Below are 27,073 nucleotides of genomic sequence, written 5' to 3'. Positions count from 1 at the left end.
GTACATCATAAAACAACTAAAATATTTGACATGTACACCGTATATTTTATGTATTGTATTTCGCGTTTTAACCACAATGATACGTTACTTAGCACAAAGCCCTATTACTGGTGGATTATTTGCACACATAGTCACATGGGAAATATTAATTTCTCGGTTCACAGCGCATTGACGATGTTAGTTTGATATATCTATAAAATGACACCCCATTAACTGTATGCTGTGCATCTGGATTCTGTACGACACATGCATCACGCATTATTTGATGAATAGCTTGTAATGGTTGGTTCATATCTGCGATATGTTTTAAAAAATATGTACCAAATAATTAATTTCTTAGGAAGACGTTGGTTTTGGTAAATCATCGATATTCTTTGTATTATGTCAAGATATATGATGATTTGGATGATCAAAATTGTATAATTTATTGCAATTGCAGTTAACCAAATTTGTTTCTTAAAATTTCACATATTTTAACAATTTTGCCGATCGATAAATTTCAGACTAACGATTTTAAAATATTAAAGATTTTTAGTTATACATGATTTTAGTTATATTATAAAGAAAGGGCGCAGTTACACCATGCGCATGATTCTGTACGAAATATATGATAATTTAATTGAACTGTTAATTGTTTCCTGTTTCTAGCTATACGAATGCTAGTACAAACTTTATCAAATGTATAAAATAAACGTAGGTATACGTGTAAAAATAAAATGTAATCGCTAACAAGACTATTAAATAATAAATTGATAAGTTTAGTATAGTATAGTCATTCCTCGACGCGCTTTTGTATTGAGTGGCAGTGTGTTTTAAAAATATTAATCTATTTAATAATTGTGTTTTCAAACAAATTCCAACCTTAACTATAACATTTTAAAGACTTTTGACCTATATTAGAACTAAAAAACCAACGTCCTTTGTGTTTTATCGATACGTCATACATACATAGTATAAGCAAAATATTAAGATGCTGCGTTCGCCTCATAAAGACACAAAATCGTCATCTCAACCAGACTTGGCTAATAGTACCAGAATAGACTCCGAACCTTTTGTGGCGACAAGAAAACGTAAAGAAAGGAGTGAGCTACAAGATCTACGAGATGAGATACACACACTCATTGCAACTATAAAATTAGGCGAAGAAACAAAATTCGAAAAGATTACTAAAATTATTGAAGAGTTGAAAGAACAAAATAATAGTCTTAAAATACAAAATACTGAGATTTTGAAATCCAATGATAAAATTGAAAAGACTTTATCACACACAACAGCACTGTATAGCGATTTAAAAAAATCGATGGAGATTATGTCGGAAAATTACAACAAAGCAGTGACTAGGATTGTATTCTTGGAGGACCAATTGGAAGAGATCCAGCGCACCCAACGCGCAACCTTCATTGAAATTAACACTCCTATGAAAGAAAAAGAAGACGTTTTGCAAATGATCACACAACTTCACAGTTTCATTGGTTTGAAGTTACCAGTTGATGACATCCGCCAGTGCTATAGAGTTAAAACTGGTAATAAAAATCCAATCATAGTCGAATATCAGGATGGTCACACTAGAAATAAAGTGTTACAAATGGTGAGGAAATTCAATAAAGTAAGTGTAGACAAGATTAATACTAGTATATTTGGGGAACAAGACATAAAAGAGCGAATTTATGTCAATGAATCTCTTACCCCGAAAGCAAGAAAATTACACTTTTTGGCACGTCAACTTAAAAAATCTCACGGTTATAGATATAACTGGATTTCAAGAGGAAAAATTTATGTTAAGAAAACTGATGGTGACCCGGCTATACAAATAAAGTCATTGGATCAAGTCGAAGATTTGAAGTTACAAAGAAACATGTGACTAGTATCAATTACTGTCTGGTATTTATCACTTCTAACTACTAGCCTGGTTTTTCCTTTCCATATTTCGATTAAGATTTTGTTTAGCATAGCTCTAGTTCTTATTATTCTATATCTTTTTGTTTTAAACGTTGATATAAGCCTTTTTTTATTTATATATTATTTTTTGCAATTTGTTTCTTTATCACACGCTTACATGCAACTTAAACAGATCACACTTCACTTTACATATTATACACTACATCGCATACGTTTAACACTAAATCATACGTTTATCTCTAAAATAAATACTTCAAAAGCAATATCCTTTAACCTTTTCCAAATCCAATATCAGTACTGCAAGAATAAATTTAAAATTTCTTATGAAAATGGTTAATATTGAGGATTTTCAAGCTGATATTGATAAAAATCTCAATATCGGCAAAGCGGTGATAGTAGAGGATGTGGAACAATGTGAAAGGATATTGCTAAATTCTGATAGTAACTTACGTATTTTTACTCAAAATATTCGAAGTATTAACAAAAATTTTGATGAGCTAACAGTTCTTCTTCAGAGGCTAAAAGTTGAACAAGATATTATTATACTTACTGAATGTTGGCTATCTAAAGTTAATGTTTTACCAACGTTGCCCAATTACCATCATTTTTACACAAAGAACAATCAGAACCAAAATGATGGAGTTGTGATGTACATAAAAAAAACTCTTGATGTTAAGGTTTTAGAACCAAAACATACACAAGAACTCTCTTGTCTGGTAGCATGTTTGAAAGATACAAATATTATAGGTATTTATAGACCATGTGAGTTCAGATGTTTAGATAAATTTCTAAAATCGCTTCAATTAATCCTAAAAGAGTACGAACAAAATAATGTTCTAATTCTAGGAGATATCAATATTGATATTAAGGATGGACACAATAACCCTACTGCTGAGCATTATTTAGAATTACTTTCATTTTACGGCTTAAGACCAACACATAATTTCATTACTAGTAATAAAAGTTGTATTGACCACTGTTTAGCCAAAACAAAACATGATACTATAACTGTAGTATGTCATTCAACTTTAACAGATCATGCATGTGTTATGGTGGCCCTTTCTACTGGGATTGTAACAAATAAAAATATAAATAAACATATTACTAAAAAGACAGATTACCATCTGGTAATAAAATTCCTACAAAGCCTTAATTGGGATGAAATATTCCAAAATAAAGATCTTGAAGAAGTCACTAATATTTTTCTTGAAACTGTTGCAAAAGCATTAGACCGCCATACTATAAACATTAAGTTGTCAAATAGGAAGAAAAATCTTAAGCCTTGGATAACACCAGGTTTGATTAGATGTATAAAACATAGAGATAGACTGCATTGTAAACTACGTAAAGACCCAGACAATGTAATTCTTAAAATCAGTTATATTAGATATCGTAATACATGTAGAAAAGTATTAAATAACAATAAACAACTATATTACAGAGATAAATTAAACAAAAATAAATTTAATGCGAAAAATCAATGGAAATATATTAAGCAAATTTGTTATTTAGATAAGATTAATGACACATCATCAGATATATTGTCAATAAAAACAAGTCCCAAAATGTCAATCGATTATGCAAATAATTATTTTGGTAGCATTGGAAAACAATTGGCAAATGATATAATAAATAGAATTAACACCACTGAAGCCGAACTTATAAATATACAACCCAAATTATCAGATCAAGTAAACTCGTTTTATTTGAATCCAACAGATGAGTATGAAGTTAGCCAAATAATTAAATCACTCAAAAATACTAATGCATGTGGCTGGGATGGTATCACTTCATCATTTTATAAAATGGCGGCAAATATATTAATAAAACCCATTACATTCATCTGCAATCTCTGTTTTGAGACAGGTTCATTCCCAAAGGCATTAAAGAAATCAATCATTATTCCGGTATTTAAATCGGGTCATAGAGACAATATTTCTAATTACAGACCAATTTCGCTGTTACCAACGCTATCTAAAATAATTGAAAAAATAATTAATGCCAGATTAAAACAATACTTGGAAAAAAACAATATTTTAGCATCAAATCAATATGGGTTCAGGAATATGAGATCAACTTCGGATGCTTTGAAAACCTTAACATCACAGGTTGTTAATAATCTAGATACTCAGAAAAAATGTCTTGGTATCTTTCTTGATTTAAAAAAAGCATTCGATACAGTGTCTCATCTGATTTTGACTGAAAAACTCGAAAGTATAGGAATACGTGGATTACCGCTAAAATTATTTATAAGTTACTTGTCCGATCGCTATCAAAGTCTTAAAATTGGGAATACGACTAGCAGTAAGATGATTATAGAATACGGCGTCCCTCAGGGAAGTATTCTGGGTCCGACGCTATTTCTAATTTATATTAATGACTTATGTAAACTACCTCTTAAACATTCTAAATTAATATCTTTTGCTGACGACACTGTTTTAATCTCTAATGGAAAATCATGGGATCAATTATGCAAACATGCTAATGATGATTTGCGGGCCGTAACTCTATGGCTTGACTATAACCTCCTGACGCTTAATATAGCAAAAACGAAATTTATTAACTTTAGTATACGCATAAATCACCAACCAAAATTAGACTCCATTGTTATAAAAGCCCATCATTGTAGTAATTATACAACGGACAGAGCATGTCACTGTGAAAAACTGGATCAAACGGAGTCTATAAAATACCTTGGAATAACAATAGACCACCATTTACGGTGGAAAGACCATATATTAGGGTTAAGTGGACGTATAAGAAAATTAATATTCATTTTTAAAAATCTCAGGTATGTTTGTGATATAAAACTGCTGACCTCAATTTATTACGCCTTTTGTTATTCCCTATTAAGTTATGGAATTTCTGTATGGGGTGGAGCAAGTAAAAATTTAATGCTTACACTAGAACGAGCTCAAAGGGCTATATTGAAGGTCATGACCTTTAAAGAGTATATGCATCCTACCGACTCACTATATAAAAACTTGCCTTTTTTAACCGTTCGACAAATATATATAAAAGATATATTGATGATGCAACATAGTGAGCTATGTACTGCATCCCAAAATAAGAGGCGACATGATAGATTGTATGATCAACCAAAGTACAAACTAGCTTTCTCTAAATCATTCTATCTCTATTTGGCACCTTACCTATATAATAAAATATCTAGAAAAATTGTTATAAAAGACCTTTCTAAATATAATCTCAAGATATCACTTCATAAATTTCTTAAAATGTTATCGTATGATGATACTGAAAAATTGTTAAAACCTGACTTCATTTAAGAACTTATTTCATCTAAATACAGAAAATTCTTGTTAAAAACTTGTCTTCAAAAACACACGCACACACACACACACACACACACACACACACACACACACACACAGACAAACACACAACCACTCAAGAACTCAGGCACTTACGTAAATGCTTACACATATACAAAATTGCATTATCGATATCTTATTTTATCTTTATTTTATTTTTATTTTATACTTATCTTTATTTTTAATTTTATTGGGACAACCGACAGTAGATACAATATAACAAACAATAAATAAATTACATTTCAAAATTATCAAGGTTAAATTTCTACTATTTACAGGTAGTCTCATCTAGCTTTGTATATATATATCATGTGATACTAAAATTAATATAAAATTAAAATAAGTGCTCTGTATAATTAGAACAATTATGGAAGCAGCATGTAACTTTTGCCTATACTATGCAGCTATTGACTCGCGATCGAGAAATGTGCTCCTACCGTCATACAGTTCACCTAGTACGGAGGGTATGTCCATCGAACTTGAGTTGCTTAGCATTGCTTCATTTAATGTACAGTATATTTTAATAACTTAAGTGTTACTTTTCTATATAAAATAAATGTTATATGTATTTATTGCAAATATTAGCGCTAAGCAAGTTGTAATGGGTTAAATAAATAAATAAATAAATAAATAAATAAATAAATAAATGAAATCGTTATTGCAATATGACCATCTGTAAGTTCAATATAATCATCAGGTAGAGACTGACTTGCATGCATGTGGTTGTACTTCATTAAGAGAATATTTATAAAGTTCGATTGAGTCAAACGATTGAAAACATTCCAGTTATAATATCCATTGCTTCAAAACTTAGTGTTGCTTAAAGATAATTACGAAACAAAACAGTAATGAATTTGAATTAAGCGATGCTATTGAGTTGTCGATGTAAACGGCGTAAGCGCGTGGCGCGATGACGTTTCTTGGTAGAGTTCGACCAACAGAGCGTCGTTTCGGTCGCTACTCGCTCCGACCAATGAGTAAGCCGAAACCATCGGTCGGTGCCACACGCAAGCACGCCGGCCGGCTGACTGTGATATCTAAATACGTTTTTAAAATTCGAATCAATTTTACTAATTATTATTTCAGAACTCTTTCTACAGACTAAGTGTACTTAAAACACATGTTTCTTTTTGAGGTTAAGCATAAACATTCCTGTGTGTGTGTGAATTAGGACGTGATATTCTCGAACAATTTTACATGTGAGTATTTTTTTTCATTAATTAAGGATGCATAATTTGGATTTGTGCGTACTAATTTAAAAAAAAAAGTGTTACAATTGACGGGAACGATAGTACAGAGCATGCGCGTTAATGAGATTGCACACACGTCAACGGTATCGTGTACTTTACTGTAAAATAACAGAACCTTTTTACTTATTTATACAAAAATTAAATAATATGATATGTAAAATACCACATATACGTCTGACTATTTCCAACGTTCTAAAATTAAAATTTCAAAAAATGACCAGTGTTTTCACTGCTAAGTAATTTTTAACTTTTAAAATTTGAACCGGCGTTAAATTTAGCCTAGAAGCTCGTTAACAGTTACGCAACTATTAACTGTTCGTCCGTGTGTTAGTTTTAATAAGTTCACTAAATCAGTATATGTATGCAATACATATATACCATAAGTATAGTACAGAAGCTTCTGTAGAAGTCAGGTAAAAGTTTTCCTTTTCTGAATGTCAATATAGCACGTTAAACTATTCGTAAGTAGTCTAAATTATTATTTATTCCACTGACAGTTAGCTGCCTTTGTAAACAGATTATACTTTTTTTTAAAACTTGAACAATGAAATTGAGGTGAAGGGAGAAGGTACCCAACTTCGGACCATCAGCTTATGTAAAAATTTTTATACTAACGAGTATAAAATATATTTATTCAAGTCTTTCCCGGTTTGAAGTCGAGAAATCAAAAATATTCAAAATAAAAGATAAATTAATATTACAAGATGTTATTAAAATTAAACCTAACTATAAAAGACAACTCTATATAAAAATGTAACTATATTAATACTATGTTTATAAAATATATTAAATTATGAGAATATATAAAACGATTATAGAGTTGTATTTATTCATGTAAACTATTTTTACAACAATAATTTTCTGAAGCATTATTATTTGTTTTAAATACATTAATTGCAGAATTTAAAAAAATAATCCGAATCCACAACGTTATCATTTAAATTTCGAATCAACGTATATATATGGACGACAGTGATGTAAACACAATATACCCAATAATAATGTCAACGTTATCTGTGTCGGTTTAGAGAAAAAACAATTTTTATTCTGTGCTTTGTTATGTCCTTTCCATTCATTCATAGAACAGTGCCGGTTATCGAACCCCATACAAAAATAACCATCTGAAAGCAACGAGACAACAGATATTTAACAATGCACAGTCCTCATAGAGCACAATAGGATTTTAAAATCTATTTCCGATGCAATACAATTTTTTTTTTTTTGTTTTTCAAATGATAGAACTATTTGTAACTGTCATTCGTGATGACAGACGCATTTTTGATGTAAACCCAACGAATCTTGATACTTTATTAAAAAGTTTGATCCTTTACTTTATTAAAAATTGACATTAAATTTTTTTAATTTTGATAATGTCAAAATATACATTACTGTTATGAATCTCGAAAATTCGTATCGTATTTTAGCTAGTAGTAATTGAAAGGTATTTTAAACTGAAAATCTAGTTTGCTTATAATCAACATTTATTTCATTACGTATAAATGATAAGGAATTAAAATGTTTTGAAAACTGTAAAATTTAATGAAAAGGTAAATACATAGAACCATATTGTTCAATCTTTTCTCTGTCTATTGTACGCAAAATCTCTAGCAGCCAAGTTTTAAGACTCTACATCAGATCTTCTGTAAAACGTAGTTCGTACGTCGACTTACAACAAGACCTCATTAATTGCAATATACCTAATTGCTTTGGTATCACAAATACGACTATTTTTATATATTTTAAGCCAGACAATGTTATATTACAAAATAACCAAGTTTTTATAAAATAGTGTAATATTACATGACAGATTGGGATGAAGTAATGATTAATTGTATCGCAATTAGTGTTCTGCAATTAAATTCTTGTAAGATCAAAACGTAGTAAGTATTTTAATATATTTACTCTGGCAAAAACTTAAGCCCTTTTCAGATAAGCAATTTATTAATCTGTATTAATATTATAAATGGGAAAGTAACTCTGTCTGTCTGTCTGTTGCTCTTTCACGACCAAACCGCTGAACCGAATTTGATGAAATTTGGTATGAAGCAAACATGCACTCAAAAAAAGGATATAGGCTCTTTTGCCTAACAAATGACAACCATCAGTAAAACGCGAGCGAAGCCGTGGGCGCCTACTAGAGTTATATAAAACATAACATTTTTTTTTTAATTGGCAAAGTTCATTGAACTTAGTCTGATTAGATGAATAGTGATGTTAAAGTCGATTCTCGATGTAAACTTTCATCGAGTACCTCTTTCTTCCAAGATGTTGCTATTTCATGAAGACCAAGGACCTAGCTTTGATGGTGAAGTCTATAATAACCACGTTAACTTGACCTTTATAAGAAATTTCGATGTTTGTAATCATATTTAGAATAACAAAGGCTTAATACAGCTTAAGACTAAAAGCAATACACAATAAAGTATCACCTAATTCGTAAATGTTTCAAAGTATCAAGGAAGGTCATATGATATTTAAATACGGTGTATTCGATGTAAGTTGATCAATGTGTGCTTGTGTGTGTATGTATTTGTGCAGCGACGAAAATCTTTTTAAGGGTTTCGTTAACTTTTTTTTTATTAAAAATATATAATTCAGCTAATAGTAATTTTTATCATAATTATCTTATAATTTTAACATATGTATATTTTTTAACTTCGTTTAAAATTATTAGGAATGAATCATTTTACTGTGGATGTTAAAATTTTTATTAATTACTTAAAAAATCGTCAAAACATTTGACTACATTATATAAATGAATATTTACAAATAATATATATTTGAACTGCTTTTATAAAACCTCCTCAAATAAAGTTCTTATGGATTTTTATTTGTGCCGAGAGGATACTGATTATTTCGCCAATATCACGTGCGACAAAGTAGTATTTTTTTAACAGTTTTGAATTGTGAACAAAAATGAGTGTAAATATAAATTAAACACACATTTACCTATAATGTGTGAAACACGGCTGCGATGAAGCGATGTATAATTATGACCGTGACACCAAAACAAATAAACCTTCGGCCACACTAGTGGCCACAGTCACAACCTAGATCACATTGACAACGTATTAAGAATGCTATTAATGACTAATGCGATGAATACAGATGGCTATGATTTTTTTAATTAAATAGGCAGGCGAACGGACAAATGTAACCCTAATTTTTTTTCACTGGAAAAACGTATTATGCGCATCTCACACGTAATGTTAAGTCGGGGGTGTGTGGGTCTCCCCGGAGCCCTGGACGCCGAGTGCGCCCAAGTACGCCGGGTTTACCCACTAAAAAACCAGCGGTACCCTCTACCGTGACGCCCTGACGGTCGGCCCCGCCTATGCGGGCCTCCAACACCTAGGGGGTATTCCTGGAGTAAGGGCAAATGTAGGCTAAAGTAGTCTCTACATTTTAATCATTCCTTACATCTCCAATGTGCCATCGACCTTGAGAACTTAGTAAATTTGTCCTTGTGATTGGAGTTACTTGGGCTCACTTACAGTTCAAACCGACACGACAATACGAAGTAGTGCGGCTTGGCGTTAGAATATATAATGAGGTGACCCAGGTAAGCTTGTACGGAGCCCTACCACACAGAAGAATGTTCAAAGGGCATACTTTCCTATAAAACTTTCTGTTGAAACTACATAAAATTAGTAAATAGTAGTATAATTGCCTATGTTTAAATTCAATATTTGACAATATAACAGAAGAGTATGTAAAGGGTCCTCGCCAAAGGACTCTTTCATAATTAATAGGAAGCAATCAATCAAGAAAACAATAACTTAATATCGATATTAATACACTTTTCTATTACATACAAAAACAGCTTTCACAAATGTGTATCATTTGTTTTTCAGACAATTTTATGAAATTGAAATATTATTTATTTTTAGAATTGAGTTATACCGGAGATTAACCACAACTCAAACAAATTTTACCTAATTATAATATTAGTACAGAATATTTAATATTATAATTAAATATTTAGCCCGTAACTCATTAGCACTTTCCTGGATTTGAACCCGACATCTCCCATTAAAATCTAATCCATATATCTTATTTACTCGCAAGCGAGTTCGATTTGCTCAAGACTGATCATTGTATTGGATATTCTAGACATTCCAAATTTAAAACACTATATAACGTTTGCAGTGCTTATGTGTGCAACAGACTTAGAATGACGTCGGAACGAAAGAGGTTTAAATGATAAAACAAATCTTTTTTTATATTTCCAAACGCGTAAACAAATAATTTTCTCACAACTTCGCAACCGAGCACACATGTAACTTTAAATACTTGACAGACTGCGGAATGTCTGTCGCCGCTACAACACACACATTGACAATGTATATATGTATATACACACGGAAACCACAAGAGAGATAAGCGAATGATTCGCATTATTTATGTAGGTCAAATGTACCTGGTTTTTCTACATTATCTGAATAGGTCAATGAACCTTCTGGCGAGTTGTTTTAATTATTGAGATGAGCAATATTTTCTCGTGTGATTACATTTTATGATATGCCTTATCATATTATAATATTATTAATTAGTTGAGTATAATTCATATATCAAGATTGCTGTGAGAAAGCGCTTATTTACAGCGAAGTCAGGTTTTGTAATAGATATGTGTGTTTGCTTAAAGCGCTGTTTCAAATAACTCTGTATTGAAAACTTAAGCTGAGCTCACTGTCAGCGGATTTTGATGCGGTTTTTTTTAAAATAAAGCGTTTCAAGAGGAATGTATGATACGTGCATAATATAATAGAGAAACACTGATAATTTTAAAGGTTTTTTATGTCATGTAATAATAATGAACAAATTTTTGTGCTCAAATTACAAACGCTGGCGCAATCAGATATATATATAAGATAAGATGTGTATATAATGTAATCAAAACATTGTTCTACATCTCAAAAAGAGCTACAATGAAGTCTGGATTGGTAAATGTCTATCTCTTAGGGATAACCTACAATAATTTTTTTTTTATATTATAACCGACATCAAATCAAAAGATTATTAAAGTTTACGATGAAGTACTTTTGTACCGTCAACATTTCAACTCTACCGCCTTTTCGGAAAGAAGCCCACGGGCCCCACTGGGCTATCTAGCCTCTCGTTCTATATATGCAGAAGTGAAAATAAAACAATATTTGCTGATAAATAATAAAATTGACGACCTCCGTGGTCGAGTGGCGTATACACCGGTTTTCATGGGTACCTCACTCCGAATTCCCGGGTTCGATTCCCGGCCGAGTCGATGTAGATTATCATTAGTTTTCTATGTTGTCTTGGGTCTGAGTGTTTGTGGTACCGTCGTTACTTCTGATGTTCCATAACACAAGTGCTTGAGCTACTTACATTGGATCAGAGTAATGTATGTGATGGTGGTAGCTTCACTTAATTGTTAAATGACGATTGAAAAGTGCTTGTAAAAGCCCACTTGAATAAAGTATATTTTGATTTTGATTTCGATGTTGTCTCATATTTATATAAAAAAAATACGTAAAACCAGATAAAACTAGTTATAAAATTGAATATAACAATGTAATTAAAAGAAGTATCAGAAATATCTTTGAAAGTGAGCGATCGTACCATCTGCGTTCTAACGAGGTGAATGAATTGATCACGAAGCGTTCGTGTGCATGTAGCGCTGTTTCTACATTGCGTTTGTTTTTTTATTTATTAAGAAACTGCCTTTATAGTTTCTTTTAATCATTACACAGTATAAAACAAAGTCGCTTACTGCTGTCTGTCCCTATGTATGCTTAGATCTTTAAAATGACAACGGATTTAGATGCGTTTTTTTACAATAGACTTACTGATTCAAGAGGAAGATTGAGAAAGTAGAGAAACAATGATTATTTTAGAGGTAATGATGTTTTAGTAAACAGATATGTCATTACCGCGCAAAAAGTGAAGAATAGAAAACGTCCTAATTGGGATGTTTGCCTTTAGTCGTTTTACGTAGTAATACGTTATAATACATCATAATTACTTAGTAATACGTTTTGCGTAATTAAAACATCTAGTTATCCCTTTTACTTATTGTTTTTATCAAGCTATCCTTTTTACTTTTAACGAAATGTAAAAATGAACTAAATAAACGGTCACCGGCGCGGCACACTTTTTTCTGTTGTTTAGTATGGATATAACATATCTGTTTATTAGAATATCATTGTTTACAGGTTTCTAAATTGATGTCGTGAACGTTGTTGTCATTCATTCTGCAATTGGTATATTTAGTATCAGTATTGCACCCAAACGAAGCCGTGTCGGGTCGCTTGTTATATTATATCGCTAGTAATCTTCAAAATCGAGATCCTTTCGACTATAAGAAAAAAGGAGTTGTCTTCGGACGCCATATGTATTTCTAAACGACGCAATAATTTATAAAACACCGTTTCTTTAATAAAATAAATATATGTATTATTATGTTTATGTAATGATATATATGCAAATTTGCGTCACTCTTATACATGGAAATAGAGTTAGCAGCAGAATCCTGACCATTTAAGAGACCCGTAAGAAGTCACGGTGTCAGTATTCCGTCGCCTTAACCCCAAAGTACACCAATATGTATCCTATGAAAAATTCGAAACTCATCTCTGAATCCAGAAATATCAGATGATTGTAAAATGAAAATGAAGTGAAATTAATGAAGATGAAAAAAGGTCCCGCTGAGATTCTTTCGTAAGTTCTTCTCAAGTCTGAGGTATATTCCGAACCGGTGGTTGATTTTCGACAGTCAATAAGAAAGTGTAAACACTTCTATTTTGAATAAAGGTTTTGACTTTGTCTTTGTAAATATTATATAACTAGATGAAAACCCAGTTCGAGTAAAATAAATAAAAGCAAGTGAATATAAATAATTAAATGTATCTACTAATTACTGTAATTGTAAATATTATTCGGAGCACACTTTTGAGTTCTGAACGCATCCGTAAACGTCAAACATGGCCGCCCGTTGGACTGTCATGTCATTGTTTATTTATTTTTATTTATTTATTTATTTATTTGAACACCAACAAGCAGAACACTAACATTTACAAGGAATAAAATGTTCTAATAATATTTCTTAGTGACTACTTTTTTACAGGTGTTACACAATACCAACATTGTCATCGATTATACGAATTTTGCGGATGTATTGTATTCGACTCATAAATAATTATTTTTTATCATCTATTATTATGGATAGCTTATAATCGAATCTATCGTAAATCCACAAAAAAATATTGGTATAGATTTAAAAGATACCTACAAGTATCAAAATATATCAAGTTCAGTGGGCAGATAGTATTACACGCATTAAATACGGAGGTATGAACTATTAACAGCAGATCTTAAGGTACTGGATTCAAATCACATGTTGAAAATAAATTAGTGCAAAAAATATGAACTTAACGGCTATATTTGTGTGAACACAAACATTTCTATTAGAACAAGGAATAGAAAAATCAAAAATCGAATCGTTTCTAATTATAACATAAAACCAAGTTCATCTTAAACATATTTCATACTGAGTTGTGTGTGTGAACACGTCACAACGCGTACAACTCGAGAAATCAAGGCGCAGTACATGCTATTGCATTGTTTTGTGACACCGAGGCATTGTGTTCTGTAACGTTGAATAATTTTATACTTAACAACTGATTTTCACGGATTCGTCTGTGTGTAACCACCTTTAAAAAATAATAGAACTTTAAACGTAATAAAAGTATATTATAGTTATATATTTAATAAACTCATATTTTGTTTCATATTTCATAAAAGTGTCATCGATATGTCATTCGTATGGCTGTAAAAAATAATACAAGATGTTTTCCCGAGCAAACGAATTTAAAAAAAAAAAACAAAGCAGTTGCGCATAGAACGTCAATTGGAGACTTTTGTTAATTTGATTTAACTTCTGGATAATAATATATTTTTTAAATAAAACAACTAATAAGTAAATAATTATTCTACTGGTGTATTCATTAATACTGTAATGCCAATTGCACACATTTGCAACTGTAAAGGACTATCGCAATTATTATAGCCATCTGGAAGACAACGCTATTATCCCTCTTGTAAATCATAGACATTCACTGTGTGTATTGGAAGAAATTAATAAAGTATTGCGGCTATAATTTTTTATTATGATAGTAAATATTCAATCGACGATACTTACAACGTTTTTATCTCTTATTTAATGCACACTCACAGTGGTTCATGATTAATCTTGGAAAAAAGTAATACGGACTGTTTTGTTGTAGAAAAAAAATTTTTTTTAATCTTTACTGATATTATAAATGCGAAAGTAACACTGATGTTCTGTCTGACTGTCTGTTAATCTTTTCAACTAAACCATGAAAATTGCTTTATTGAAGTCTATGTAAAAATGCTTTCTTATTTCAATATTTGATCAATAATATGAAATTTATACCAGTATTTTTAAAAGTAAATATAATTTAAACAGGGATATAAAATATTAATAGAATTGTTCTTATAATTGTACCACATAAGTAATTTAAGTTTATTTTTTCTGATACACAGACAGACCACTACATTCATTTAAACGGTACAAAATCAATACATTTAAATCAATGCTAATTTATCCTTTTATTGCACCAATGAAACGAGGTATTGAATTTATTTATCACAGTATAGGATGTACTCCTACGTACTTGCATCTTCTTCGTGTAGATTGTGAATGTAATTTTTTTATGTAAAAATATAGTTTAATTGTTTCTATTAATTAAAATAAAACTTAATACAATTCAAATTTAATAATGTCAAAAGGGAAATCTTGATAGATTATTTTTGCACCAACTGGATAATGAGATAATTTTGACTCAATGGAAAAATACTTCTACGCGTTTCCCCCTCGCGAACTAGGGGGGTACATGGTTTTCGCCGGCACTTAAAACGTCGAAATACTTACTAAAATCAGCGGTACTCACTTCGTCTTTTCACCGTGCTATCGTAGTGCTCCGACGATTGGAGAGGAGTTACCGGGGTATTGAGAAACTTCTCTACTATACTACTCCTATCAACGCTTACAGAGGGGGAGAATGTATGCATAGCGCCGACGCCTTCTCACCGGTCTACTTCAACTTAGCGTATCCGCGGAGGCACTCTCTAAATCTCTCTGCGACAAATTCAGTAAAGTCATCATTGACAAATGAAAACTCATTTTAAAATCACTCAATGTAATTCCATATCAGTCGAGATATATGCATGTATCATAAAATAATCTATTTAGTCGGCTCTTTGCTGAATAGTCGGAATGTTGAGTAAACATCAATGAGGTCGTAGGTATTTTTTGAAGATATAAGGATTTACGTTGATTCTGTAGCATCATTTATTTCTATTGATTTTTTAAATTTTAATCGCACTATAAAATGAGGGGTTAGAGTTCAGTTAATAATTCATAATAATAACGAATGTATTAAAAAAATAGAGCTCAAACCCAGAGTTCAAACCCAGGCAAGCACCTCTATATATATATGTGCTTAATTTGTGTTTATGATTCATCTCGTGCTCGGGGAAAACATCGTGAGGAAACCTGCATGTGTCTAACTTTATCGAAATTCTGCCACATGTGCATTCCACCAACCCGCATTGGAACAGTGGTGTGGAATATGTTCCAAACCCATTCCTTAATGGGAGAGGAGGCCTATAGACCAGCAGTGGGAAATTTACAGGCTGTTACTTTACTTTTTTTTTAATGTGGTACTAATGAGAGGCTAGAGTTGATTTAATAATTCATAATAATTACCAATATATTAAAAAAATAACATAGATACTAATAATATTATAATCAAAACTTTAGCGTGTTCCGCGCATGCGCAAAGATATCAAACATATCATCAAGCTATCCGGTGTGAGTCGTATCGCAAAATTTAACACAAAATATTGTAACGAACATTACAACTCATGACATAACTATAGATACATATTAAAATAATCGAAGCTTTATAATTCGAAATCATTTTGATTGATGGCTGAGAATCATTACGTTAATCCAATCATTTCATTATAACGTAATTTATTTCTCAATTGTTAATAATATGACTCTATCTTATTTGCATAGATAACGTCTAATCGCAAGTTGCTTCACAACCGATCTCGATTAATCTGAACCAATGATTATCACCAGTATATTATTATTACCTACTCGCTATGCTTGCGACTTAGTACGCATTTGAATTTATCAAAAAAAAATATATATATTGTAGCCTAAGTTACTCTTTATTATATCAGTTATCTGCAAGTGAAAGTCCCGTCAAAATCCTTAGATTAGCCTGAATAGATAGACAAAAATTGTAAAAATGTTATTTTGGTATATGTACCATCAATACATACTGTATATGCAACGAGTAAAAAAGGGCTATTTTAATATTGCAAACAGACACTCCAATTTTATTATATAGTTCGGAATGTTAATCCTACCGTGAACATCCCGGGTAGGTTATATGTTACAAAGATCAGTTTTACTTTTATAGTATAGGTAAGTGGGCGAGCAAGCATCCCTAAATTGTTAAAAAAATATATTGTCAAGTTTTTCGACACTATTCACCTCGTTATTGCATTTAATTGCATTACGTCAGACATGTAACCCGAAAACAACTGTGCAAAGTTTGAACTCGAACGGACGAACGATGAGTGTTTATATAATACTATCAAAATAATAATATATTTATTTAGACCATTATTATATTAAACACACTTGTTACCCGCGGTTTTGCTCGTAAATATGTATATATAAAAAAAATACCAAAAATAAAACTTTCAACCCCTATTTCACCCATTTAGGTGTAAAACAATCCTTAGTGGGTGTTATGATAAAATCAAAAATCAAAATTAAAATAAACTTTATTCAAGTGGGATTTTACAAGCACTTTTGAATCGTCATTAAACAATTAAGTGAAGCTACCACCGACCGGTTCGGAAAGTAGATTCTACCGAGAAGAACCGGCAAGAAACACAGTAGTTACTATTTTTCAACATTTAAAAAATACAGTTATGTTAGTTAATACAATTATTTAAATTAATAAGGTTTTTATTAAGTGTAGATCAACAGACGGAAATATAAGTTTTATGCTTTTTTAAAATGACACACTTGAAAGTATTGTCATTTTATAACCTTCCACCCCCCTTTTTAACCGTTTACAACACTTTTATCCAATTAAAAACTAGCCTATATTCTTTCTCAGGCTCTAGACTATTTTTGTACCAAATTTCTTTTAACATACAGAGTTACTTTCAAATTTATAATATTAGTATGGTTGCTAAAAGCAGCTGAGACCGTCCCATCATAATTCACAAAAATGATTGTATATCGAGGCAAACAACCGCGTGTAAATCGTAGCTGTCGTGTGACATCCATACCTAAACGAATTGTATACGTGCCACGCTCACACAGCCCCCGATTGGTCCTCGATTAGTGACGTCACAAAACTGTAATGCCGTCGTATAAACAGTGCTACGAGTATAAGCGCTCCTCACTAAGTCCTGAGCCGAAGTGCCATCTCATAGGAGACAATCATGACAGCCTGAAAATTTACCACAGCTGGACTAAGGTCTCCTCTCCCTTTGAGGAGAACGTTTGGAACGTAATCACTCGGAGTCCGAGAGTCAAACTTGGAATAACAGTCTAGTACTCGCCCCTATGCTTGTTGACGCTGTAAAGGCCAGTACAGCCGAATGCAAACCTCAATCAGACTCCAAGAAAGAACCCCCCCCCCCCCATACTAAAGTAGAAGACGAGAGAGAGAGAGAAAAAGCGGTATAAAAGTTAAAGTATATTTGAGCATATACTTTTATTTTCCCAAGATAATGTTATCAGCTCTACTATCGATATATCCTATCGATAGATACGACTCTAGCTTTGACAGCGCGATTCGCAATGTGACCCACATTACGCACATTTTACCGTAAATACTCGTTTAAGAACCCTATTTGCTGCCTAGGTTGTAAAGGTTCAATCACCTAGGAGATCGTAAAAGTAGATTTAAAGTAAACATTTCACATCAACTCATGTTTATATGCTATGGTAAAAAATAATTTGTAAATAAAATGTTAATTTTTTATACGATTTTTAAATATTAACTCTTTGCCGAAAATCTAACCATTCATGAATATCTATAAATCTTAGATCTGTAGAAAAGTGATGTTAAGAAAAAAATGCGTATTACTAAATTAACTGTTAATTAAAACAGTTCTTGAAATTGATATAAAATAAAGATATGAAAGATATAAGACCTTAACGTAGAGATAAGCACCTAAAACAATTATATTAATATACAGAACACATACAGAAGCAGCTTTACGCACGAAATTTAAGAAAAGAAACGACACGAAAGTACATTAATACACACACACACACACACACACACACACACACACACACACACACACACGCTTATTTCCTTCCCAGAGACTTTTACTATATCCATACTATATCCATACCGTTTCATCGAAACCGGATCATCGGTTACTTTCGAATTTATGATATTCCTATTGATATACAATCAAATTTTTTTATACTGATAATTCCATAAAATAATTGTAACATATAAGATATCATAAAAAAATAGTTCAATATTGCTAAGGTTAATTCACGAATTGTTTTGACAACAGTACCGCGTGACAGTTTAATGATTGCATAAGTACAAGCACGAGGATGATAACAGTTTGGGTTTCACGGTTCGCAGCACAGTGACAATGAACACATTTATTCCAACCTTGGTAACGTTCGCAAAGGTGATGTAGATAGACGCAAATTATTTATCTGCCATCGAGAACATACCAATAATAATAATACATTTACTAGTCCGCATCGTGTAATTAGAATTAGAGCTAAGATGGCCCATTGGAACGCGTGCATCTTAACCGATAATTGCGGGTTCAAACCCAGGCAAGCACCACTATATATATGTGCTTAATTTGTGTTTATAATTCATCTCATGCTCGATGAAGGAAAACATCGTGAGGAAAACTGCATGTGTCTAAATTCATCGAAATTCTGCCACATGTGCATTCCACCAACCCGCAGGAACAGCGTGGTGGAATATGTTCCAAACCCTCTCCTTAATGGAATAGGAGGCCTTATCTCAGCAGTGGAAAATATACAGGCTGTTACTTTACTTTACTTTATTTTATGTCTTATGTACTAACATAAAGTTTCTCAGATAGATAAACATTAAATAATTACTTACCATTCGTAAATAAAGTACACAATCGATCTGAGTCAGATGATTAACGAGTACCTTTAATATTATCATTAGATCATATGTAATATCTAAAACGTATTAACATCATTATTGATGTGTTACAATATTTTACTCTTCATCGAGACATAATAAATCTTGCACGTGTCTTGAATTGATTTTAAATCACATGAATAATCTAAGAAGTTGGTTCAAACACTCAATTTGCATGAAGAGTTCATATGATACTTTATTTTAAAATCAGATAACATTGGTGTTTAAGTAATATTAACATTAAAAAGTCTTCTGTTAATTGCAATGCTGTGGAGCCCTTCTTCATTTTGTCGTATTATAATATTCGTTACATATGTATATGTTGTTAAAAGTAGACTAGTTTGCTGGTCGGCGAGGCTTGGTCTTAAATTCAAACCCACTACAAAGTTTACAATTATTTTCTGATAAGTAATTCTCAAAATAATCCTGGTAGTCCAAGTTTCATTGGCTTATGAGAAATAGGTAATAGATAATTTTATTTTGTGTGCTCTTTCAAACTATATAACATTTGGGCTTTGTGACTTCTCTCTCGAGAATTCCCATGTCAACCAAAATATGTCAGGAGAATATCATTATTGCTAACATCTTCTACTTTTGGGATATTTTACATTGTACATATTCATGTATTAGGTATATCATGAAAATAATGTATACCATTGCGTTTTTTATGACGCTATACTGCTTCTAATTACATAGGATGTAACTCTTTTTGTACCACAATTATTGTGTTTGAGGTGAGAAAATTGTCCTATAATCATATGTATACTCAACAAAGCAATCAAATGGTCAATTAATGTCTTCCTGTTATCTTTATTATTTAGATGATGTTTGAGATAGCGAAGATGCAGTCAAATACATAGTACTGAAATATGACTAGGGGAAATCTAAGCTTATTAAATATTCAAAAACAGTTTGGATTCCCGATTTCTGTAAAGTTTTTGGAGTAAAAGAGTCGTAGAAAATCCTCATGACTTCAAGCAAGTTCAAATCTCAAGAAGTATATTGTGGATAAAATTGTAACCCCTTGTGAAACCTTATGCGAAAACAATATTTAATAATTATATTTAGCTTATATTTAAATTAGGATTTATTTAAATCTTCTTTCATGGCGTTAATCAAAAGCTAAATTTATACCTGTTATCAAATCATTAACTATTATTAATCCATTTCTTTCATTATTTTTATTTATTCATCTTTCTTTTTTAACCGACTTCAAAAAAAGGAGGAGGTTCTCAATTCGTCGGGGCCTTTTTTTTATTTTTTATGTATGTTACCGAATTACTCGAAGATGGCTGGGCCGATTTTGACAATTCTTTTTTTGTTTGAAAGGGCATGTTTTACAGGTGGTCCCATTGTCAGGAGATCAGGATCTGATGATGGGATCCTGGAGAAATCGAGGGAACTCCTCAAATTTTATAGGCACACCTATAGTGATTTCGGTTTTATTCAAAGTGCCTTGGTCATATGCTCACGAAAAGTGACATTTGATGAAGTGGAACTGATGATGAAGACCACAACTAGTAATCAGAACCTATTAGTAAGTAACTATTTTACGGGCTTAGTTCTATATCTTTAAGATAGTCGTCAAGCAATTGATGTTAGTAAACATGCCTATGATGAAGTCTAGCTGATGGTGGACTACCAGGAGAACTCCTCAATGATTAACGGCATTAAAGTGAATGACAAACACTACCAATTGTAATTATAAATAACAAAACAACACTGAAAAGCAGTAAATAAATTTTTATAAATAAAAAAAACCGCCTTCAAAAATGAACTAAAAAGAAAAAAATAATCAATTACATCCATATCCAATTTACGATTTTTTAATCACCTTTTGAAGGCGGTGCCAACAAAGTAAATAAATTCCTATATTGAAATCATTTAATTTGTATCGATAGTAAGGTTTGTCTAATGGTGTCATCTATACAATAAATAGATTTAGTTTTTGTATGTATGTATTATGTACCTATATGAATATATAGCAATGTTGGCACCGACTTTGAGAGGTGATTAAAAAATCGTAAATTGGATATGGATGTAACTGATTATTTTTTTCTTTTTAGTTCATTTATGAAGGCGGTTTTTTTTTTATTTATAAAAAAATATTTTAATTACCATCTCGTTCTCAGCTTTTCTATTGCCTCAATTGTAAATACGTTATTGAAGAAGGAATCATCGAAAGACACTCAATATCAGAGGATGCTGAGGAAGTGGGAAATGTTCACTCACTAAAACCTCTGTAATGACTGTATTTGTCCAGGATGTAAGAAACAGCTACATTCTATTTTAACATACGCATTCAGACTTTCTGGAGAAGTCGCCGACGTTTTCTTATCCAAAGCATATCAAAAATATATTTCATATCCATAACAAGATAATCTCTACCTTTTCACCTCAACAATCCGTTTCTTCTACGTACCGTCTGTCAACAATATTTAAAGGATTTGTAGTAAATATCATTATGTAATTGTTTGTATAAATTGGCTTCGGTCGCTAAGTGATGTGTTTACTGATCTAATAATGCAAATATCCATTTGTCGAATGTTAATACATTATGCAAATACAGCAAGCGGATTTAATATGTATATAAATGTAGTTATGTTATCCCAAATAAACAATAATAATAAAATTATTGACAGAGTTATGAATGCAAAATAAACTACTGATGGTAGTGCAAAGTAATCTACATAGATGCCACCCACTATTGTACCACTAAACAATCAATTATTGGTGAGTAAGCCAGTGTAATTGAAGACACAATCAGAATTTTTATGCAATGACTAATCTTTACATCATGATGTCTATCATCTTAGGTTTCATTATGCGTTTAGAAAGTGTTAATGTTTTGTATAGAGCCAATTTTGACTTGACATGCAAGGGGCTTCCCACGTGTTTCAACTGAAGTGTGGGGACAACTTACTAACAATAACTATTTTTAATTCATTTCGTTCATAGCAGTGACAGAAACATCCTGAGGAAATATGCATATATCGGATGATAAATGCCAGATTTTTAGCGATTAACGTGCGTTTTAAGGACATGGTGTAATAAAGTGCGACTTTACTGATTGAGTGACAATTGCGTTGTCAAATTTATTATATTTGAATAGGCTAATGGATTTTTGAATCGTCATTTTACAAAATTATATGAAATGTAAAGCTACTCGTATCACCGGTTACGTCCAAACATGTCTCAATAGTTACTCTTTTCCAACACTTTAATAATGCGAAGTTATTACCTGCAATAGCCAGTACTGACTTCACTTAATTAAATATACAAGTGAAATCAACTACTAAAATGTTTCTACACTACAGTTTCATAGTTTTAGTGTTATCTGATTACATCAGATTTATTTAATTAAGCCTTTTTATTTTATGTACAAATCTACAGCTAAATTAAAGAGAAATTTTCAAATTAAATATATCAAATTAATTCGATTTCATAGGTAAAAAAAGATTCTTGATATTTTGTGCTTGCATGGACCCCTCTCAGATTAAGACCTCCTTCAAGAACTCCATCATATAACATAATTAATGATTCATTACTTTATTAAAATAATATTATTGTAGTTAGAAGTGTTATCACAAAAAATACGAATAATAAAATCTCATGAAAACTTCCGGACGCTTTCAACAGGATTTCGCGTCATTTGTCGTCAAAACTTTGATCGATATAACTTCAGAAGTTTGAAAGAAGTTGAATAACAAGCACACAAATGTCACGAACATCTTATTTTACTTGCTTATTATAAGAAGATTGAACGTATGTATGATAAAAACTCAAAAGATTTAATAAGATGTTATTATCAAAAGGCAGACAGGAATATATTATTAAGTTACTTTCTGTTATATATTTGGGCGTAACGGAAATAACGTTGAAATGTAATTTTTTATATTTCGAATAGCAGGCAGACTAACAAATTATACTCAAGGAAATATTTATATTAGAAACTTGGCATAATCTTGTAGCTATAATAGTTCATTGAACCACCAAACTGAAACAAAACAGTATTAAGTAGATTTCACCTGCATTTTTCAAACAGCATATGTCGTTTTGTAGATTCAAGCTTACTTAAAATCCAATTTCATCAAAACCGCTTCAGCAGTACCGTTAAAACCTAACAGACAGACCGTATAATATTTATTAGGTATGCGTATATGATAAGTGGATCTTACCCAATAAAACAATTGTGTAGATTGAAGAAACAATTGAAAATCATATCATTATCAAAACGATTGCATCAAACATTTAGATTAACGATAATAATCTCAGATATAAAAGATTATTGAGATAATTGCGTGTTTTAAAAAGATAAGATAAGATTTAATGTACGTGATGGTAACGATTTTCGTTTACATCTTTATTGTAAGCTCTATACTGCGACTTTGCCTACGTGATTATCGTGAAATAAATTATACGCAAAGTTTGTTATTTACTTGGTGGTAGGGCTTTGTGCAACCCCGCCTGGGTAGGTACCACCCATTCATCCGATCTACTACCGCTAAACAATAGTACGCAGTGTTGTTGTGTTCCGGTTTGAAGGGTAAGTGAGCCAGTGTAACTACATGCACAAGGGACATAACATCTTAGTTCCCAAGGTTGGTGGTGCATTGACGATGTAAGGAATAGTTAATATATCTTACAGCGTCATTGTTTATGGGTGATGGTGACCATTTACCATCAGGTGGCCCATATGCTCGTCCGCTAAAGTATTCCATAAAAAAAAAATCGAATAAATCGTTAACCGTGTCTAGTTTTAAATACTAGTTATCGCGCGTGGTATTGCTTGTATTTGAGGGGATGATCGTTAAGTGTTCATGATTAAAACTATTCCATGTCCTTTCTTGGAGCTTAAGCTAAGGTCTGAGATTACATTATATTCAGTCTAGTATTGATGAATATTTGACAGTTACTTAAGTATCTATATTATTAGTAAAACATTTGTATTTATTGTTCTAATTGAGAGGCGAGATGGCCCAGTGGCTAGAACGCGTGCAATCTAACCTATGATTGCGGATCAAACCCACTCAAGGACCACTGAATATTAATGTGCTTAATTTGTGTTTATGATACATCACGTGCTTGGTGGTGAAGGAAAACATCGTGAGGCAACCTGCATGTGTCTAATTTCATCGAAATTCTACCACATGTGTATTCCACCAACCCGCATTGGAACAGCGTGGTGGAATATGTTCCAAACCTTCTTTCTACTCGAAGGGAGAGGAGGCCTTAGCCCAACAGTGGGAAATTTACGGGCTGCTGTTCTTCTAATTGAAAATAGTGAATAATGAGAACTCATACAACATAGCACATATATCATTACTTATAATGTTTTTTTTTTTTAATATTTGTCGAATATTTATAAAAAGCACTTGTAAGTTTTATTTTAAAAAATGTTAACATTTCAAACAAAGATTATATAGATATTAAATGATAGATAAGTAGTTTTATTTCTCATACCTTATTATTTATGTAAACACAAACAACTGTAAAATGATTTTTTATCTTTGATATTTGAATATCATAGTTTTTTACAATGAGGCTATCTTATTATGCCGCCTTGACTGGTGGCTTATTAATTTTGTAATGTATACTTTATATTATAAAGATGAAAATTTTGTTTGTTTAAACATTTTAATATTTATACGAATTTTATTTATACTTTATATGAATACTCTACCAGAATATTTTATACATATTATAAAATTGAAGTGTTTTTATATTAAAATAAAAACTTTTTACTGAATATATATTAATGTATATGTCACCGTAAGATTACAAAATTCGTTACATTACAATCTGATGAGACAGGTTGTATTCTGTCGAAATATGTGAACTGTCAATTATGATTGCAATTTAATAAAAAAAAATATTTTTCGCTTAATATTCATTGATATTGTAAATACGTATCAAACAAGCATACAAAACGAATATATACTATAATCTGTTAAATTTAGTATGTTTGTCATTCTTAAGTTTGATTTTAAATGCGTCGATTATATAACGTATAGTACGACACAACTTAGATGTAGCATCGGCGAAATTCGTAAAACCGATCACATCCGAATTGAGTACGCTTTCCCAAATTATCAATATTTATTTCTCATGTAAATATGATCTTTACACAAACGTAATGTCATATCATATGACCTAATATATTCGACGAATAGCGTCGAATGGCGCGATAGGAAGCTATTTCTATTAGTCTTGTAAATCGGCAGTAATCGGTTTTATTTTCATTTCATTGCATTTACCGATGCCACATCTAATTTGTGTCATACTATACTTACAGAAAAACCTACTTACTTCCTGTACTTAAAAGTAATCGGATTATAGTTAGCACATAAATTAATGATTAATTAACATACAAAATAATTTGACTTCGTAAAAATTGTAAATGACACTTTTAGTTTCTATTTTGGATTAAATTGAGGGCAAAGATGGCATTATAACAGACGATCACGAATGAATATAATCAACACTGTAAATAATACGTTATGAGTCATTAATTACATATATTATCATTATGTAAAATAGTTAAATTATTTTTTAGCATTATATTTAATAACATTATTTCCCGAGCGAGTATATTATACATGGATTATGTATAGTCTGTATACAATTAAATGTAATTCTTCACGCTGTATATAACTCATTCATATACATTCGACACGACCTTCATTCATATACTTCGACGGGAAACCCTGATAATGTCGAAACCTCATTGGTCCGTGAACTATGTAAATAAAAAAAACGTCTTTATTACGATTGTAATTTAATTACCAAATAAAGTATATTTTCATGAAATTTCAAATTATATTGACTCAATTTAAAAAAGGAACCTATAATTTGACTTGTTTTAAATTTTTTTTTAATTTAATTAAAAAAAAGAATATAGTTTTAGATATTGATTGATTTTGATACTTTATCACTACATAGTATAGAACAAAGTCGCTTTCTTTATTTTTTTTAATAGATAGAGTGATTCTAGACGAAGATTTTTGTATATAATACATGGACTGTATAGTAAGGAAACACTGAGAGTTGTAGAAGTTTATAATGTGATGTCGTAAATAAACAAAGTATGTAGTACATATATTTGTACCAGTGTTGCACCCGTGCGAAATCCGAAACGATTGGCCAGTTTTCTAGCATATTACTGAACTGTTACGAGTATGTGCCTACTAAAGAACAGGAGTGTCAGCTGATACTGGCCAGCTTAAGTTAAAAGAAAAAACAAAAACCTTCGGTAAACTTAATCTAAGTTTGGATATGGAACTTTGTTATCTAACCTATCATTTGGCTAATGAAGTTGGTGTCAAAATAATGTTTCCTTGTC

General features: G+C 31.4%; 2 protein-coding genes across 2 annotated transcripts in view; both read left to right on the top strand.

Annotated features, from left to right (window-relative positions):
* The first annotated feature begins 970 nt into the window (after positions 1-970).
* On the top strand, positions 971-1,861 carry LOC124534927. Its single transcript, XM_047110970.1, has one exon. The coding sequence runs from the start codon at positions 971-973 to the stop codon at positions 1,859-1,861; it is 891 nt and encodes a 296-aa protein (XP_046966926.1).
* A 4,328-nt stretch (positions 1,862-6,189) lies between these two features.
* Positions 6,190-27,073, top strand: part of LOC124534646 (organic cation transporter protein-like) — a 33,647-nt gene continuing 12,763 nt past the window's right edge. The window contains exon 1 of the mRNA XM_047110601.1: positions 6,190-6,430. The gene's annotated coding sequence lies outside the window, so the exon portion shown is untranslated. The remainder of the gene's footprint in view (positions 6,431-27,073) is intronic.

The sequence above is a fragment of the Vanessa cardui genome, chromosome 13 (genome assembly GCF_905220365.1).
Source record: "Vanessa cardui chromosome 13, ilVanCard2.1, whole genome shotgun sequence".
Lineage (NCBI taxonomy): Eukaryota > Metazoa > Arthropoda > Insecta > Lepidoptera > Nymphalidae > Vanessa > Vanessa cardui.
The sequence above is the reverse complement of the archived record's forward strand: the minus strand, read 5'-3'. Positions and strand labels throughout refer to the sequence as shown.